Genomic DNA, 16431 nt, shown 5'->3' with positions numbered 1-16431 from the left:
GAGAGCCAGGGCCCCTTCTGGTTTCTGGTATTGTTAGAGAGGAAAAGAGTGACAGGGCCCAGTGTGATTGGGGGGAGGTACAGGGCAGACTGGCGCCTGCCGCACTGCTTGTGGGAGTGGAAATTGGGGGCCAGAGCTCACTGGTGACGTGGTCGTCACGTGACCAAGAGCTGCCTAGAGCAGAAGTCCTGCCAGTCGCCTCCGTCTGGGTACCAGCCCCCTATTACTCTGCAGGCGTGTGAGGAAGAAGGAAACTCGCCCCGGGCCGTGCAGGTCGGTAGGAGCGTGAGCTCTGCTTGGAGGGAGGTGGAGGTAGGAGAGGGCCAAGAGGGCCATGGATCCAGGTTCGGGCCGAGAGGGGCTATGTCCCTTTCTCGCCTACTTTCTAAAAACTGCCGCCCCTCCTCGTGCCCATTTTAGTGGAGAGAACTGGTGGACTTCGGGCGGGGGTGAGGGGAGTGAATGGCGGTTACAGAGACTCTGAGGAAAGAAAGGTTCCACAATCAGGGCACTCGTGTCCCGAGTGCTGCTCCGTCCACCAAGCACTCTGTCCCTTAGGTCCCCTATCTGTCTGCAGGCTTGTAGGTCCGTTGGTCCGTAGGTGGCCGCAAAAGTCACGGTGACGGAAGGAGCAAACTGCCTTGGGACCGTGCAGGTCGCTGTGAAGGTGGAATGAGCCCTGGACCCTGGGTGGGGGTGGCGATGGGGGCGGCGGAGGAGGGAGGGCTGGGATCTTTGCGGGGCCGGGTCCGAGTCGCCCTCTCCCGGCCCCTTCTTTCTCCACACCCCCTCCCATTTCAGTGCAGGGAAAGGGGTGTGGCGGCCTTTGCTGGGGAAATGGCGGACGACAAGGGGGGGTGGGGCGGGGGAAGCCCGCGTTAGGAAAGTCAGGAGGGTGTGAGAAATATTTTAAACTCAAAGGCCGAAAATTCAGGAAAGCTTGTATTGGGACCTGTGTTCTCAGTGCTGATCCATCCACGACACTTTCAGTTCTCCACTGCCAGCTATCTGCCTTTCCATCTGTCCTGCTGCCAGACTGTCCGTCAATCACTGTGGAAGGAGCACTGACAACAGAAGACAAGGGAAGAAGAAGGAATTTACCTGACTTTGGTAGAGGTTGGTGGGAGAAACTGCCTGTGACTCTTTGGGGGTGGAGTGTGGTGGAGGAGGAAACTTACCTTACGGTCAGCTTCTCCGTGTCACCCAACTAGCAATCATAGCACAGCCCCACCTCCTGCCCTTCTCTGTGGGGCTGGAAGAGAAATGGTGGATCCTGAGGGTAGATGGAAAATGACAGAAAAGAACAAAGAAATAGTTTCCTAATAATCCACCTCTCTCAACCAGAACTCAAACTCCACTCTGTCTGTCTAGTGAGGCACAAACTCAGGCATAGCCCAAAGCCCTAATGCAATTTTTCACCCGTAGATTCAGCACAAGAGAGCTACGGGAGCCTGGGAGAGGCTGAAGACAACTACCCTCCACCATTACTCACCTGGCCCTAAGAATCCTCTTCAATCAGGTGGAGCAAAGCCCTCTCCTGTCCTGCCCCAAGGCAGGCACTGACTTGAACATGGGCCGGGCACGGGAGGTGGGTTGGATGGCGGCAGGACTGATGATTGGGGCTGGTGCCTGCTACTGCGTTTACAGACTAACCATAGGAAGAGATGACAGTGAGAAGTTGGAGGAGGAAGAAGAGGAATGGGATGATGACCAGGAGCTGGATGAGGAGGAGCCCGAGATTTGGTTTGATTTCGCAACTATGGCTCGGCCCTGGAGTGAGGATGGGGATTGGACTGAACCTGGGGCCCCCGGTGGCACTGAGGACAGGCCCACAGGTGGGGGCAAGGCCTACAGAACACATGGAATAAAACAGCGCCCATTCCCCTATGAACATAAAAACACTTGGAGTACTCAAAACTTTAAAAATTTCAGTTGTGTTCTTAACCTCTCCAAGTATCCTTTCATTCAGGGAAAAATGTTGTTTGCTCAGCCCAAGGAAGCTGGTTTTTCATTTAGCCACGATATCAGTAGTCACTTGGCCAGCCTCTCCATTGGTGGAAACACGATCCCCACAGCGGACCCTGCTGTTAAGGAGAAGGCTTTCTGTGCCCTGGATAACTTGAATGCGAGTGTTGAAAAACAGGGCCCGATTAAGATGTACATCAATGAAGTGTGTCGGGAGACTGTGTCACATTGCTGCAACTCATTTCTGCAGCAGGCCGGATTAAATTTGTTAATAAGCATGACAGTTATTAATAACATGCTTGCCAAGTCCGTTTCAGACTTGAAGTTTCCTTTGATATCAGAGGGAAGTGGATGTGCTGAGGTTCAGGTTTTGAAACCGTTGGTGGGTTTGTCTGAAAAGGCAGTCTTGGCGGGGGAATTGCTGGGTGCCCAAATGCTGCTCTCGTTCACATCCCTCTTTATCAGGAACGGGAACAGACAGGTTCTCCCGGACACCCTGGCCTCTTAGATGGCCATGTCGAACAGAACGGGACTGAATCCACCCAAAACCTGTTGGGCGAACACACCCTTGTGTTCTCAGTCGAGGCATCTGCAGTGGGTGCTACTGAAGGTCCAGCCCTCGCCAATCACCACATCATGGGGTGAAAGTTACACTTGCTAACAGGAGGACCACACTCTTATCGGCCAGGCAGGCAGGGTTCCCACGGAGCTCTGAGTAACCTCTTGGTTTTGCAGTCTGCAGGCAATGCACATAGTAAATTAGTCCCTTGCAGCCTCCTTCCTGTGGTAAAGGGATCATTTCAGCTGCCCGCTGTCGATAAAGAACATCCCATTATAGCGTCACGAGGGACACCTTGCCTGTGTCCCTCACCTTGCCTGGGTCTCCGTGTGTAAGCTGGACTGTTTGGTGGAGACCAGACAGGTATCGGAGCTTGTGCTGAAAATGCAGTTTGTAGCTGCTTAGGTTGACTTCTTTTCCATTTACTCTTTTCTTCTGCGTGAGCTGATGGATAGTGAACCTGTTCATCAAAAAGTACACGCCCCTTCTACGTGCTCTACTGACGTAACCTCATCCACCCAAGCCTACATTTGTATGTATCATCAATAAAGTTGTGTGCTTTGATTGCCGAAAAGGAGCCATGGTACTTGTCCTTGAGTTTAAGGTCTGCGTGGAGAGAACGACAATAATACATGATCAGCGCTAACCGAGGCTTTTGCTCCCCGACAGATGCATGCTTAACAGTGTTCACAGGAGGCAGGAGGAGAGGTGGGCTGCAGTGGTGCTCACGATAAGCCTCCAGAAGGGGCTGGAGGCGGGAGTGGGGGGCGTGGAGGGGAATGTGGTGGAATTAAGATGGAATGTTGGGAGGACTAAGAGAGACAACACCTGTGAAGTGGGCAGCACAGTGCCCGGCTCCTGGTGCAGAGAAATCCCTCGATGAAGGTGTCTTTCCTTGGCTGCTGGCCTAGAGACGCAGGTCAGCATCCTTGGGGTTTGGTCCCCTCCTTGGGGACCACTCAGCAACCCATCCCTGTGCATTCAATGCACAGTTACAGCAATAACGGTTGCCACTTGCTGAGAGCCTGCTGTGTGTAGTTCTCTCTCTCTTGTGAAGCAGCTGTTAAACCTACTTCCCGGCCCTCTCCCTTCCTTGGGATCCAAACCCAAATTCCTGGCAGAGAGAGAAGGGCTGGCCCCTGCTTCCTCTGGGGGAACCCCCTTCTGCCCAATCCCCGGTACGTTTGGTGGGATCCAGGAAGGGGACAGAGGAGCCCTCCGTGGACTCTCTGTGGAGGTGGTGGGGCAGATGCTGAGGGTGCTTGGCGTGGCCGTGATCCGTTGGGAGACGTCTGCATCCCCTCTGTCCAAGATGCTGACACCCTTTGGAGGAAAGGGAGAACCGCCCTGCACACTGAACCACTCCATGGATCTGGGCAGCTCCTTCTGCTGCTCGCTCCCCAGCATTTCGGGACCCTTCCCAGCAAGCCTTAGCCCCTGCCTCACCAGACCAGGTTCCCTGCATGATTTTGATATGTCAGGCAAGGGTCCTCTTCCCCAAAACCCTGGCCACCACAGTCGACGAGAAGCTTCTCTGGGCAGTGCAGCTTCTGGGCCCGGTGCCTGCTCCTGGTCTCCCTGGAATGCCACCCTGGGCATCAGCGCCCTCTGAGTGTTCTGCCTTCTGATTGCTCTCCTCCATACAGAGCGTAATTTTTGTTTTATTTTTTTCTCCCTTTCCCGGAGTTTGGGTTGCAGATAGGTTACAACTGTCCTGCTTGTGCCCATCCGCCCCCCTCTTTGGGCTGACAGAGGGCATAAGTGCCTGTTAGGTCCCAGGACCAACTCTGGGGAATACTCCTACCTGGAACGGGGACACTGCCTCGTCCTAGGCCCTGGTGCCTTAGATGGCCAGGAGGTGACTTGTGGTTGCTGTGACAGCCCGCTGGGGCTTGGCATCCTCTGCTGGCTCTGGGGCCCTGTCTTGTTTCCTAAGAGTTGCTAATATGACCACCCCTTCTTGCCAAGCCAGCCTCAGGTGAGCTGGGCAATCTGCGTCCCAAGTAGGATTGCCCTGTAGACAGCTCCTGCATCCACTTGTCCCAGTGGGGTCTGCTTGGCCAATGCTGTCTTCAGTGACACCTTAGTGCTCAGCGTCTTTCATTTCAGCACAAAGGCCGAACATTTTCTCCTTCCTCCTGGCTCAGGGTCCCAAATTAACACGCACTTTCCTCCTCCTCTGCACTCTGCTGAATCCCGACTTGAGTCCTGCCACAGGCAGGTGTGCACCATCTCCGAGGCGAGCACTTGGCACTTGCAGGCCACAGCTGACCCCCGGCACAGGATGGGCCTCAGAGACTTTCCGCCCATCTCCTGAGCAACTCTCACAGGGAAGGCTGCCTGCATCGAGGCGTCTCCAGCGCTTGGTCTGGGGCCAAGTCAAGAGCCTCCTCTCCATTTGCTGGCACTGCTTGCCCCAAAACATTCTCTGTGTCTGGAAGCTCAGGTCTCATCTCTTGGTTGGTTGCTGTGCCAGGGCGGGAGCCCAGTTCCCAGTGGATTCTGCCTAGGGACATGGGGGGCAGTCTGGGGCATGCCCGCCAGTCAGGGCCTGATTAAGACATTCAGAGGCTATTGGCACTATGGTGCCCCTCCCATACTTGATTCGAAATGAAGCAGCACGAGACCACCAAGCACAGAACTTACCTACGTGTCTGCTGAGACTGAGGGAGATTCTTTCTGGGTTTCCTTGTGGCGAACATCAGACAAGGTCATCAAGCTGGAGATTGACACACAGACTGCCTTGCCTTGATGGGGCAGCCCCAGCCTAAACTGTCTCTTGTGTCAATCTGGAGCTGCTGCTACAGACTGCCTCCCAGCTCCAGAAAGGCCCTGGTTTTTCTCCTTGTCGTCTCATGATTCTGTCTACCTGTGGGGCCTGTAGGTACTGGCTTCCACACTAGCTCCCAGTGCCCTCCCAGCCTGCTGCCTCTCCTGGGGGTTTGGTGATTTGGCTCCTCCACCCCATAAATGCAGGCAAGCTTGCAGACATCCAGCTTCCCAGCTGATACAGCCAGCCTCAAGCTCTGCATCCTCATCAGGACCTTATGTGCCACTCTCAGCAGTTTCGACCACAATCCCCTCACTTTGAAGTGCCACCCTCGGACAGGCACAGCCCCTCACCAAGTGACTCCATGCTGATCTTCCAGCTGACCCCAGCCACATTAATGATCACAGGCAAGACTAGCAGAAGAATCAACAGGTAAGCCCAGTGCAAATTCCTGATCCACAAAATAATGAACAAATAAGATGGCTGTTTTAAGCTCCTGAGTTTTGGAGCGGTTGTTCTGCAGCAATAGACAACAGATACAAAACAAAACAAGAAAAGTTTACGTGCTCCAATATGCAGCAAATTGAGATAGACAGCGAGTCCAGCATTTGATGGAATATAAGGAAAAAGAATCTATTGAGTCTCGAATCTACGAACAGCATCCCTTAAGTGATTCAAGAGCCTTGACCTTGGATTCCAGAACATTTCTAAGCAAATATTCTGTGTTAGATTGAAGCAAAAGCTAATCTCACGTGTTTCTGGGCTCTGAGTACGCCACGTAGGATGCAGCAGGCTTGCACTAGCTCCTCAATTACTAAGAATATACTCCTAGAGTAAGATGCATTCATACCCTGATAAAATTTATTTGTAATTTACACCTCGCTCTACAACACCAGAAGACAGTAGATAAATAGACTATGGCTACATGGCTCCCAAAACAGTCTGAAGTGACCAAATGGATATAAAGGCAACCCTCTCACACCCCAAAAAAGACTTAGGTTGAACTTGTGAAAGTATCTAAAGGAGTCAGGTGGTATCATCATTAAAGGGGTGCCTTCATGGGGTCTTGAAAGCAAGGGGAGCTTGTCCTTCTAATGAAGAGAATGCGGCTGAGGTTTCTGCTTTATATAGTCATATATAGACACATACACACAAACAGATACCTATATAGTAAGCTCCAGTTTACTTTTACATTGTGTTCTATAACAACCAATTTTCCAATTAAAGCTTTCTGCTTTGAACTGTATATATTGAAAATCACGAACAGTATTTAGGTGATTATGACTATATAAATGCTGCTCATTGCTGAGCCGAGTAGTGTCCTAACACTCGAATCTATTTTGTATAGTTTCAGAAAATGATTAACATGTCACTTGTGGGGATGAGCTTTTAAGAAGGCATGAGACTAAATAAAATATAACTGACAAAATGTAAGATATAGAAGAAGATGATAAAAGAAGAAGGATAGCAAAGCTGATATCCTCATTTTATAAAGTGAGAAGTATACAAATCCTGGTGGAATTTAATGAAGCAAAATAAAAGTTTATGTATATCATTTCAAGTTGAATTTAGCTACTTTATTTATTTTAATTGATTTTTATGGCTTATTTCCTCCACAAGAAAACAAGCTTAATAAAAGCTCTCTCTGTCTTGCTTGCCACCAAATTCTAAATGCTTTGAATAGTGCCTGGCACACAGTGGTGCTCAATAAATTATTGTTAACTGTGTGATTAAACTAAAATAATAATAACACTATAAACACTGGGAATGAGAGAGGGAGGAAGGATTGTAAGGCAAATCAGCTAAATTGTCCCGTTTTCATATCAGAAGGCCATTGGGGTAGAAGTACATTTTTGGCATTTTGAATATAACTACAAGAACAGGTTTCACTCTTGGCACTATTAAAATTTTGGGCTGGGGACTATCCTGTGCATTTTAGGATCCCTGGCCTCTACCCACAAGATGCAAGTAGCGCCCTTGTCCTTAGTTGTGACAACCAAAAATGTCTCCAGACACTGACAGATGTCCCCAGGGCAGGGAGCAAAATCACCCTTGGTTGAGAACCACTGCATCAGAAGGAGCTAAAATCAGAAAAGCTAAGAAAAGCTGCCTCTGGATTCTAGAGAGTGGTACTGAGTCTAGGGAAGAGCAGGAGGGGAAATTATTCATTTTTATCATAAACTCTCTACTAATTGTTTTGCTATCACGTGTATGTATTGTTCTGATAAATATTAACATTTATCAAAAACATTAATGAAGTGGAATCAACGGGACTTTGAGACAAGCTAGCAATATAGGACGAGGGAGAGTCAATAATGACTAGGTTTCCAGCAGGTGCAGTTGGGTGGGGGGTGGTTGTGTTCACTGAGACAGGGGACACAGGAGGGTGAAGAGTTTTGGTGTGGGACTGAGGAGTGATGACTCCAATTTCAAATATGTTGAACATGAGATATCTGTGGGATATGCAACCTGAAGGGATCAAATAAATTAATCTTGAACTCAAGATATATAGACTTGCCAGTCATGAATATTTGATGATAACTGATGCTATGGCACTGGATGAGATTCCTGGAAAGAGAAAAGATCTGAGAACACGACCTCAAGATACAGAGTGTGTAACTTTCTGGTCTTTTTCATGCATCTGCATTTTTAAAATTAATTGGACCATATTGTAAATATTATTTAACACATTTTTAAAACAAATTTCTCTTTGCAAACATACTGTACATCTATTGAAGATATTTCACAAATACATAGATAAGCACAAACTCCCGTCCAGAACCAAAATTGCAGCTTGAACACTAGACAATCAAACTGAGTAGACACTGTGCACTAATCATGTGTGACGCAGATGGAGATTGAATAGTAAACAAAACAGGCACCATTCTTGTGTTCATAGAGCTTATCATCTAGTGGGGAATACAGACAAAGGAAACGGAAAACACAATGCAGTGTAGTAAATGCTAATAAAATTAATCACGAAAAACCACTTCAACTAAAGATGCAACGGGATGTGATTTAAGCATCTTTTATGTCACCCATTTTTCTCTTCATAGGCACAAGCTCAGTTGCCAGGGCAGGAAGAACGTGTGTGTGTGTTCCTTTGCCCACCGTGCTGTGTATGAGAAAGCTCAGGAAGGCTGGCAGAGAACATGGAGTTGTTTGCCTTTCTGGGCCTGACCAGAGGCTCTGTCCAAACCAAGCCTGCAGTGTACTGGATCTAACTCCTTCACAGAGAGCATCTCCTGCATTTCTAAGTTGGTTTTATGCTTCACAGTCTGTTCGGTTAGTTTTCCAGAAGCTCTCTAGCTGTGATTCTGCATTCTCAAGTCAGCCACTAAACACCGAATTCCAGAGAGGGGAGAGACTATTTGTATATTTCTTCCTTTCTTTCCTTCTTTCTTTCTATATTGTGGTAAGAAAACTTAACGTAAGATCCACTCTGTTAACAAATTTGTGTATTTCTTAAAGACAAGAAGCATGCACAAGTTAATAGCAGGAGCCACCGTGGAGCGGGAGATCCATAAGGAGAAGCATAGAGAGACTGGGCCAAACAAGGAGTCACAGAGACAAGTCACATTTGCAGGAAGTAATCTGTTCCCAAGATAGCACTGGAGATGAGTTTGCACCCAAGCAGCAAGGAAGAGGAGAGACTGTGCTTTCAATGACTCCACAGCTGCTTCTCTCTAATGACTTGAGCCATAAGGAAAATTTGGGGTATCAGGGAAGACACTCCTGGTCCTTGTCCTAGATGAACCTTCTGCAAATAACTGGTTTAATAAAACCTGATGTTTCTCAAAGATGGAGAATCAAAGTGGAACTGGCACAAGAGGTAAACACAGGTAACACATGAGAAAAGGGACCTGAAAAATGCATGGCAGATAAAGAGAAATCACCTGAAAAAAAAGTAGATGAAAAATGTCACCAAATATTTCACCATGAATTAGAAAGTTTAATGAAGCAATTAAGCAAAGCTCAAGAAAGGGATGGCAAGACAAGAATGAACTGAAATATGAGCTGTCAGGCCTCAGGGAAAATGTAGTAGAAATTTAATCACAGAGATGAAGGCGAAAGTGACAGAAACACAGGGAAGAAAGAAACTATAGCAAAAGTCTAGCAATTAGTGTCAAATCTATGTAAATTTAGGACGAAGACCCAAACAAATGCAGTGATTATGGTTACAGAGCAAATGTAATGGTAATAAACCCAGATGGAGTAGAAGTGATATAATTAACAACAATTGGGAGAGGAAAGAGAAAGATGGTGGGAGGTAATGTAAATATGTTGATATTCTTATCCTTAGTAGCTGGAGTCAAAAGATGCCATCTAAAGCAGACAAATCCGGCAATAGGGGTCTAAGTATACTGAGTAGTATAAAGATACACACTAAGAAGTATAACCTATTCAACCAAAACTGGGTAGGAGGAAAGAGAGAAGGGAAGAAAAAGAAATATATATAAGCAGTGAATCATTATTTGTAATATCAAGGAAAAATGGGGGAAAACCCCTCTTAAATATCCACACATAGAGGACTGACTAAATAATTGTGGCATATTTATGCAATAAAATACTACTCAGCTATAAACTAAAAAGAAAATTTTTCATGCAGTGATATCAAAGGATTGACAAACTATCATGTATGTGTGAATATATATAAATATGCATTATATATATATTTAAAATCTCTCTCTCTCTCTCAAATCTGTCTAGAATGGTGCACAAGAAGCTGATAACGTTGCCTCTGATGGGGAAAACTGAGTAGTGGAGACAGAGAGGTGAGAGGGAGATTTTCAATGTATACCCTTTGTTATCTTTTGAATTTTGAACCACTAGGTTGTTACTTATTTTTTTTGCATAGATTTTTTTTATTGTGCTAATTATTATTATTATTATTATTTTTTTTTTTAGTTAGGAAAGCTTTATTGGTCACACAGTTTGCAAACAGGGGAGACATACCCTTAGACAGCAAAACAACAGCACGCTGCTCCAGGAGAACTAAGAAAGGGGGCTATCTTTTTTTTTTTTCTAATTTTCTTTTTTTTCTTTTTATTTTTTTCGGATGTACATCATATTTCAAATTCTGTATACATCACATCATGTTCACCACCCGAACACTAGTTATAGTGCATCCCCTCACATGTGACCCTAATCACCCCTTTTGCCCTCCCGCCTGTGCTACTTATTTTTTAAAATGAAGTTTAAATGAAATGTAAAGAATTGGTTGACCTCTCTTTGCCCAGCCTTATGGATATTGTATTATGTGAGATGCCTGATATAAGCTTCCTAACCACACCTACCTCTCTCTTTGTTCTGGCCCTCTGAGGACTGAGGCAAACATAGAGGGCAGTGTCCTAGCTGTCCACTTGGCCCCTGCGTCTCTGCCCATTCTTCACCCAGATCTGGTGCAGTCCCTTTAGCGTGTAACAGGGATAATGTTATAAAAAATTTAATCATTCCCCCTGTAACTAACGTTTTCATATAGCCTATTCACCTTTAAGACTAAGTAATTGGGATTATAACCTCGCACAAAGAGAAGCAAGCTACTACCTATATCTAGTTCAAGAAACTTAGAGTTCTCAAAGTTAATTTTTAAAATTCATAGCCATCAATTTAGAGTTTTCCTAATATCCAAAAGCTCTCATTACATATCAGGAAGCAGGCCTGGAAGACTCTGACCATAGATTTTTTTTTTTTAAAGATTGGCCCTGAGCTAATATCTCTTGCCAACCTTCTTCTTCTCTCCAAAGCCCCTAGTTACAGGTCCTACTGGTTACACTATGTGGGATGCTGCCTCAGCATGGCTTGATGAGCAGTGCCATGTCCGTGCCCAGGATCCAAACCAGTGAAACCCTGGGCCGCCAAAGCGGAGCATGCGAACTTAACCACTCGGCCACCGGGCCGGCCTCTGACTGTAGATCTTTGCTGCAAACTATAGGTAGTGAGAACTCAGAACCTAAAGGAAGTGTCCATCAGAGAGGAACTTTGTGGAGGGAGAGAGGGGAGAAGGAAGAACAGCCAACCACACGTCTCCTGGCTCAAATCAATCCCTAAATGAAAACCTTAGAGGTGGTGGGTATTAGAAATGACGAGATCAATTTTAGAAAATCTCAAAACACTAAGGTTAGTTTCTCACCTCCCCAGGCACAAGCTGCGATAAGTGTGGGATCAGACATGGGCAGCACAAGTGGCAGAGTAGAAAAGGCTGAGAGAGAAGGCTGATGGGAACATCCTCCATCACTTCCCTTACCTCTACATGTCCTCCCTAGTTGAGAAAGTCACCAAATTCATCTACTACCCAATTTAAAAGCCTGGGTAGTGAAAAATACAGAATTGTGGATTTACATCGATACATTGACAATTGGTTTTTGTGAGATGCAAATATTTACTCAGAGGGGAGTTCTGTGACATGGTTATTCGGAGTGCTTACTTGTGGCAATAACTTGAGCCATCAAACTACCTTTCCTTCCTTCAAAATCATCCCATATCCAGATAACCAAGAACAAAGAACAATAGGATACTGATGGCTAGACTTAGTGGAGACCTTGCCAGGGTTAAAGAAACAGGATGGAATAAACCAGAAGAACCAGTTTGAACTACTTCACTGCCAGTGGAAAGGGAGGAAGAAACTACAAAAGTAAAATGAAAGAAATGAAAGGATCTCTAGGGAGAGTTCTAGGAAAAGAGCATTTGTAGAACAATAGGGCCTAATGCCTTGTCCTTTTCCCCTTCTCTCCTCTTCAGGAGTAATGATGGTGAGGCACTTGACCATCCCCCTTTTTCACTGCTGTTCAAAAAGCAGCAGACAGATATGTCCAGTGTGCTGGCACAAGGGATAAGCACAGCAGAGTTGAAGTAGCATAGCATTGTAGGAGAAGGAAAGGACCATACCCATTCACAAAAGCAACAAAAACAGACACATATCTAGGAATAAACTCCAAAAGAAATGTGAAAGATCATTAGAAAGAAAACTTCACTAAGTGACAAAGAGGATCTAAATAAATGTGCCTAGATGGGAAAATTGTAAAGATGCCAATCCTTGCCAGTTGATCTACAAACTTAGTGCAATTGCAATCAAAACTTAAAAAATGGATTCAGCAGTAAATGACATTGGTATAATTAATTATACATTTAGAGAAAATTAGGGTACAAGTCTACCCCAAACCAAATATACACAAACATACACACACACTACTAGTAGGTTAACAAAGAGGCTAACTCTAAAAAGAAAACTGCGTTTGTATTAGAAGGAAATATAGGCAAATGTTTTCTCATAAACTTGGATGTAAAAGACCATCCTTATAAATGAAAATATAAAAGTCCATTAGGAAAACATTGACAGAAGCAGAGAACTTAAAATTCCTGAGAGATCAAATAAACTACCCCCCAAAAAAATCAAGGGAAGGATTGAGCGAAACCATTGCAAGCCAAGAGTTCAACATGTGACAATAGCCATATTTCAGCTGTGGCTAAAGGTTACCCTATGGACGGTGCAGCAAGTCTATACATAGCAAACTTGCTTTTCTCTCATACAAATAAGGTAATTTTGGTGAGGGAAGAAAGCAGTCCCCAGTTTCCCACGGTGCTAAGATAGCAGAGTGCAGGTTCCTAAGTTCCCTGTGGGCCAGAATGTGTCCTGAGACGGTGCCTGGGGCAGAGGCCACCCACAGGCACCAACACACCCCTCTCTTCCAACACACACACCACCTGTCACGGACCACCTGTGGAGTAGAGGGTCCCCGAGTCAGTTAGAGGTTCCTAGGGGAAAAGGGTTTGCTTCAGGAGGGACTTAACACCAGGAAGCCACAGAGGGGATGGTCAGCTGGGTGCATGAATGTGCCACACTGTAGCAGGAGAATGGAGTGATAAACAGTGCTGGGTTAATTGGTTATCTACCTGGGGAAAGAAGGAAAGTTGGATCACAGCTCCCACCTATCACAAAGGCAAATTCCAAGTCGATCCGTGAGACAACCCTTTAAGTGGAAAGGAATGAAAGAAGCAGGAAACCATATAGGAGACTCTTTGTAATCGGGGACTGGGGAAGGACATCCCAAGCCACACACAAAAATGAGAGACAATTAGGGAAAATAACGTTTCAGAGCAAACAGAAGGCCATGAGCAAAGACAGGGAAGGGACAGAGTGTGAGGTGACACATGCAGCATGTGTAGCAGACAAGGGATTGGCCAATCCTCTGTAGGACTGTTCTGCACTGTGGTGCAGCACCCATCTTCATCGCAGACCAACCAGTGGTCACTAGAAAGCAGGCAAGAGCCAGTCCTCACCACAGCTGTCCAGCCCCTAGACAAGAGGTGCTACAGTGGCACAGCATGGAGTCACTTGGTGAGGGGCTGTGCCTGTCCAAGGATGGCACCTCAAAGTGAGGGGATTGTGGTCGAAACTGCTGAGAGTGGCACATAAGGTCCTGATGAGGAAGCAGAGTTTGAGGCTGGCTTGGCAAGAAGGGGTGGTCATATTAGCAACTCTTAGGAAACAAGACAGGGCCCCAGAGCCAGCAGAGGATGCCAAGCCCCAGCGGGCTGTCACAGCAACCACAAGTCACCTCCTGGCCATCTAAGGCACCAGGGCCTAGGACGAGGCAGTGTCCCCGTTCCAGGTAGGAGTATTCCCCAGAGTTGGTCCTGGGACCTAACAGGCACTTATGCCCTCTGTCAGCCCAAAGAGGGGGGCGGATGGGCACAAGCAGGACAGTTGTAACCTATCTGCAACCCAAACTCCGGGAAAGGGAGAAAAAAATAAAACAAAAATTACGCTCTGTATGGAGGAGAGCAATCAGAAGGCAGAACACTCAGAGGGCGCTGATGCCCAGGGTGGCATTCCAGGGAGACCAGGAGCAGGCACCGGGCCCAGAAGCTGCACTGCCCAGAGAAGCTTCTCGTCGACTGTGGTGGCCAGGGTTTTGGGGAAGAGGACCCTTGCCTGACATATCAAAATCATGCAGGGAACCTGGTCTGGTGAGGCAGGGGCTAAGGCTTGCTGGGAAGGGTCCCGAAATGCTGGGGAGCGAGCAGCAGAAGGAGCTGCCCAGATCCATGGAGTGGTTCAGTGTGCAGGGCGGTTCTCCCTTTCCTCCAAAGGGTGTCAGCATCTTGGACAGAGGGGATGCAGACGTCTCCCAACGGATCACGGCCACGCCAAGCACCCTCAGCATCTGCCCCACCACCTCCACAGAGAGTCCACGGAGGGCTCCTCTGTCCCCTTCCTGGATCCCACCAAACGTACCGGGGATTGGGCAGAAGGGGGTTCCCCCAGAGGAAGCAGGGGCCAGCCCTTCTCTCTCTGCCAGGAATTTGGGTTTGGATCCCAAGGAAGGGAGAGGGCCGGGAAGTAGGTTTAACAGCTGCTTCACAAGAGAGAGAGAACTACACACAGCAGGCTCTCAGCAAGTGGCAACCGTTATTGCTGTAACTGTGCATTGAATGCACAGGGATGGGTTGCTGAGTGGTCCCCAAGGAGGGGACCAAACCCCAAGGATGCTGACCTGCGTCTCTAGGCCAGCAGCCAAGGAAAGACACCTTCATCGAGGGATTTCTCTGCACCAGGAGCCGGGCACTGTGCTGCCCACTTCACAGGTGTTGTCTCTCTTAGTCCTCCCAACATTCCATCTTAATTCCACCACATTCCCCTCCACGCCCCCCACTCCCGCCTCCAGCCCCTTCTGGAGGCTTATCGTGAGCACCACTGCAGCCCACCTCTCCTCCTGCCTCCTGTGAACACTGTTAAGCATGCATCTGTCGGGGAGCAAAAGCCTCGGTTAGCGCTGATCATGTATTATTGTCGTTCTCTCCACGCAGACCTTAAACTCAAGGACAAGTACCATGGCTCCTTTTCGGCAATCAAAGCACACAACTTTATTGATGATACATACAAATGTAGGCTTGGGTGGATGAGGTTACGTCAGTAGAGCACGTAGAAGGGGCGTGTACTTTTTGATGAACAGGTTCACTATCCATCAGCTCACGCAGAAGAAAAGAGTAAATGGAAAAGAAGTCAACCTAAGCAGCTACAAACTGCATTTTCAGCACAAGCTCCGATACCTGTCTGGTCTCCACCAAACAGTCCAGCTTACACACGGAGACCCAGGCAAGGTGAGGGACACAGGCAAGGTGTCCCTCGTGACGCTATAATGGGATGTTCTTTATCGACAGCGGGCAGCTGAAATGATCCCTTTACCACAGGAAGGAGGCTGCAAGGGACTAATTTACTATGTGCATTGCCTGCAGACTGCAAAACCAAGAGGTTACTCAGAGCTCCGTGGGAACCCTGCCTGCCTGGCCGATAAGAGTGTGGTCCTCCTGTTAGCAAGTGTAACTTTCACCCCATGATGTGGTGATTGGCGAGGGCTGGACCTTCAGTAGCACCCACTGCAGATGCCTCGACTGAGAACACAAGGGTGTGTTCGCCCAACAGGTTTTGGGTGGATTCAGTCCCGTTCTGTTCGACATGGCCATCTAAGAGGCCAGGGTGTCCGGGAGAACCTGTCTGTTCCCGTTCCTGATAAAGAGGGATGTGAACGAGAGCAGCATTTGGGCACCCAGCAATTCCCCCGCCAAGACTGCCTTTTCAGACAAACCCACCAACGGTTTCAAAACCTGAACCTCAGCACATCCACTTCCCTCTGATATCAAAGGAAACTTCAAGTCTGAAACGGACTTGGCAAGCATGTTATTAATAACTGTCATGCTTATTAACAAATTTAATCCGGCCTGCTGCAGAAATGAGTTGCAGCAATGTGACACAGTCTCCCGACACACTTCATTGATGTACATCTTAATCGGGCCCTGTTTTTCAACACTCGCATTCAAGTTATCCAGGGCACAGAAAGCCTTCTCCTTAACAGCAGGGTCCGCTGTGGGGATCGTGTTTCCACCAATGGAGAGGCTGGCCAAGTGACTACTGATATCGTGGCTAAATGAAAAACCAGCTTCCTTGGGCTGAGCAAACAACATTTTTCCCTGAATGAAAGGATACTTGGAGAGGTCAAGAATACAACTGAAACATGCCCAGAAACTGATGATTGGATAAAGAAGATATGGTATATATACACAATGGAATACTACTCAGCCATAAAAAAAGACAAAATTGGCCCATTCGCAGCAACGTGGATGGACCTCGAGGGTA

General features: G+C 47.3%; 2 protein-coding genes across 6 annotated transcripts; one reads left to right on the top strand and one right to left on the bottom strand.

The window, feature by feature from the left end:
* The first annotated feature begins 132 nt into the window (after nucleotides 1-132).
* LOC139042707 (protein ARMCX6-like) lies at nucleotides 133-3098 on the top strand. Of its 5 annotated transcripts, none has more exons than XM_070502585.1 (4): nucleotides 136-273; nucleotides 578-667; nucleotides 991-1116; nucleotides 1426-3098. In XM_070502585.1, exon 4 carries the CDS (start codon nucleotides 1571-1573, stop codon nucleotides 2471-2473), a length of 903 nt encoding a protein of 300 aa, XP_070358686.1. In that variant the 5' UTR covers nucleotides 136-273; nucleotides 578-667; nucleotides 991-1116; nucleotides 1426-1570; the 3' UTR covers nucleotides 2474-3098. The 5 variants fall into 5 exon arrangements, with proteins under 5 accessions (XP_070358688.1, XP_070358686.1, XP_070358687.1 ...); XM_070502586.1 differs by having other exon boundaries at nucleotides 965-1116; XM_070502589.1 differs by having other exon boundaries at nucleotides 158-273; nucleotides 559-667.
* Nucleotides 3099-15136: 12038 nt separating this feature from the next.
* Nucleotides 15137-16302, bottom strand: LOC106823100 (protein ARMCX6-like). The gene has a single exon (XM_014828583.3). The coding sequence runs from the start codon at nucleotides 16257-16259 to the stop codon at nucleotides 15762-15764; it is 498 nt and encodes a 165-aa protein (XP_014684069.3). The 5' UTR covers nucleotides 16260-16302; the 3' UTR covers nucleotides 15137-15761.
* Between the last annotated feature and the right edge of the window lie 129 nt (nucleotides 16303-16431).

Source organism: Equus asinus, chromosome X (assembly GCF_041296235.1).
Source record: "Equus asinus isolate D_3611 breed Donkey chromosome X, EquAss-T2T_v2, whole genome shotgun sequence".
Taxonomy (NCBI): Eukaryota; Metazoa; Chordata; class Mammalia; order Perissodactyla; family Equidae; genus Equus; species Equus asinus.
The sequence above is the reverse complement of the archived record's forward strand: the minus strand, read 5'-3'. Positions and strand labels throughout refer to the sequence as shown.

What these genes read in the sequence shown, in the direction of transcription:
- LOC139042707 (XM_070502587.1), top strand. Translation starts at nt 1,571, where the DNA reads ATGGGCCGGGCACGGGAGGTGGGTTGGATGGCGGCAGGACTGATGATT.
- LOC106823100 (XM_014828583.3), bottom strand. Translation starts at nt 16,259, where the DNA reads ATGTTGTTTGCTCAGCCCAAGGAAGCTGGTTTTTCATTTAGCCACGAT.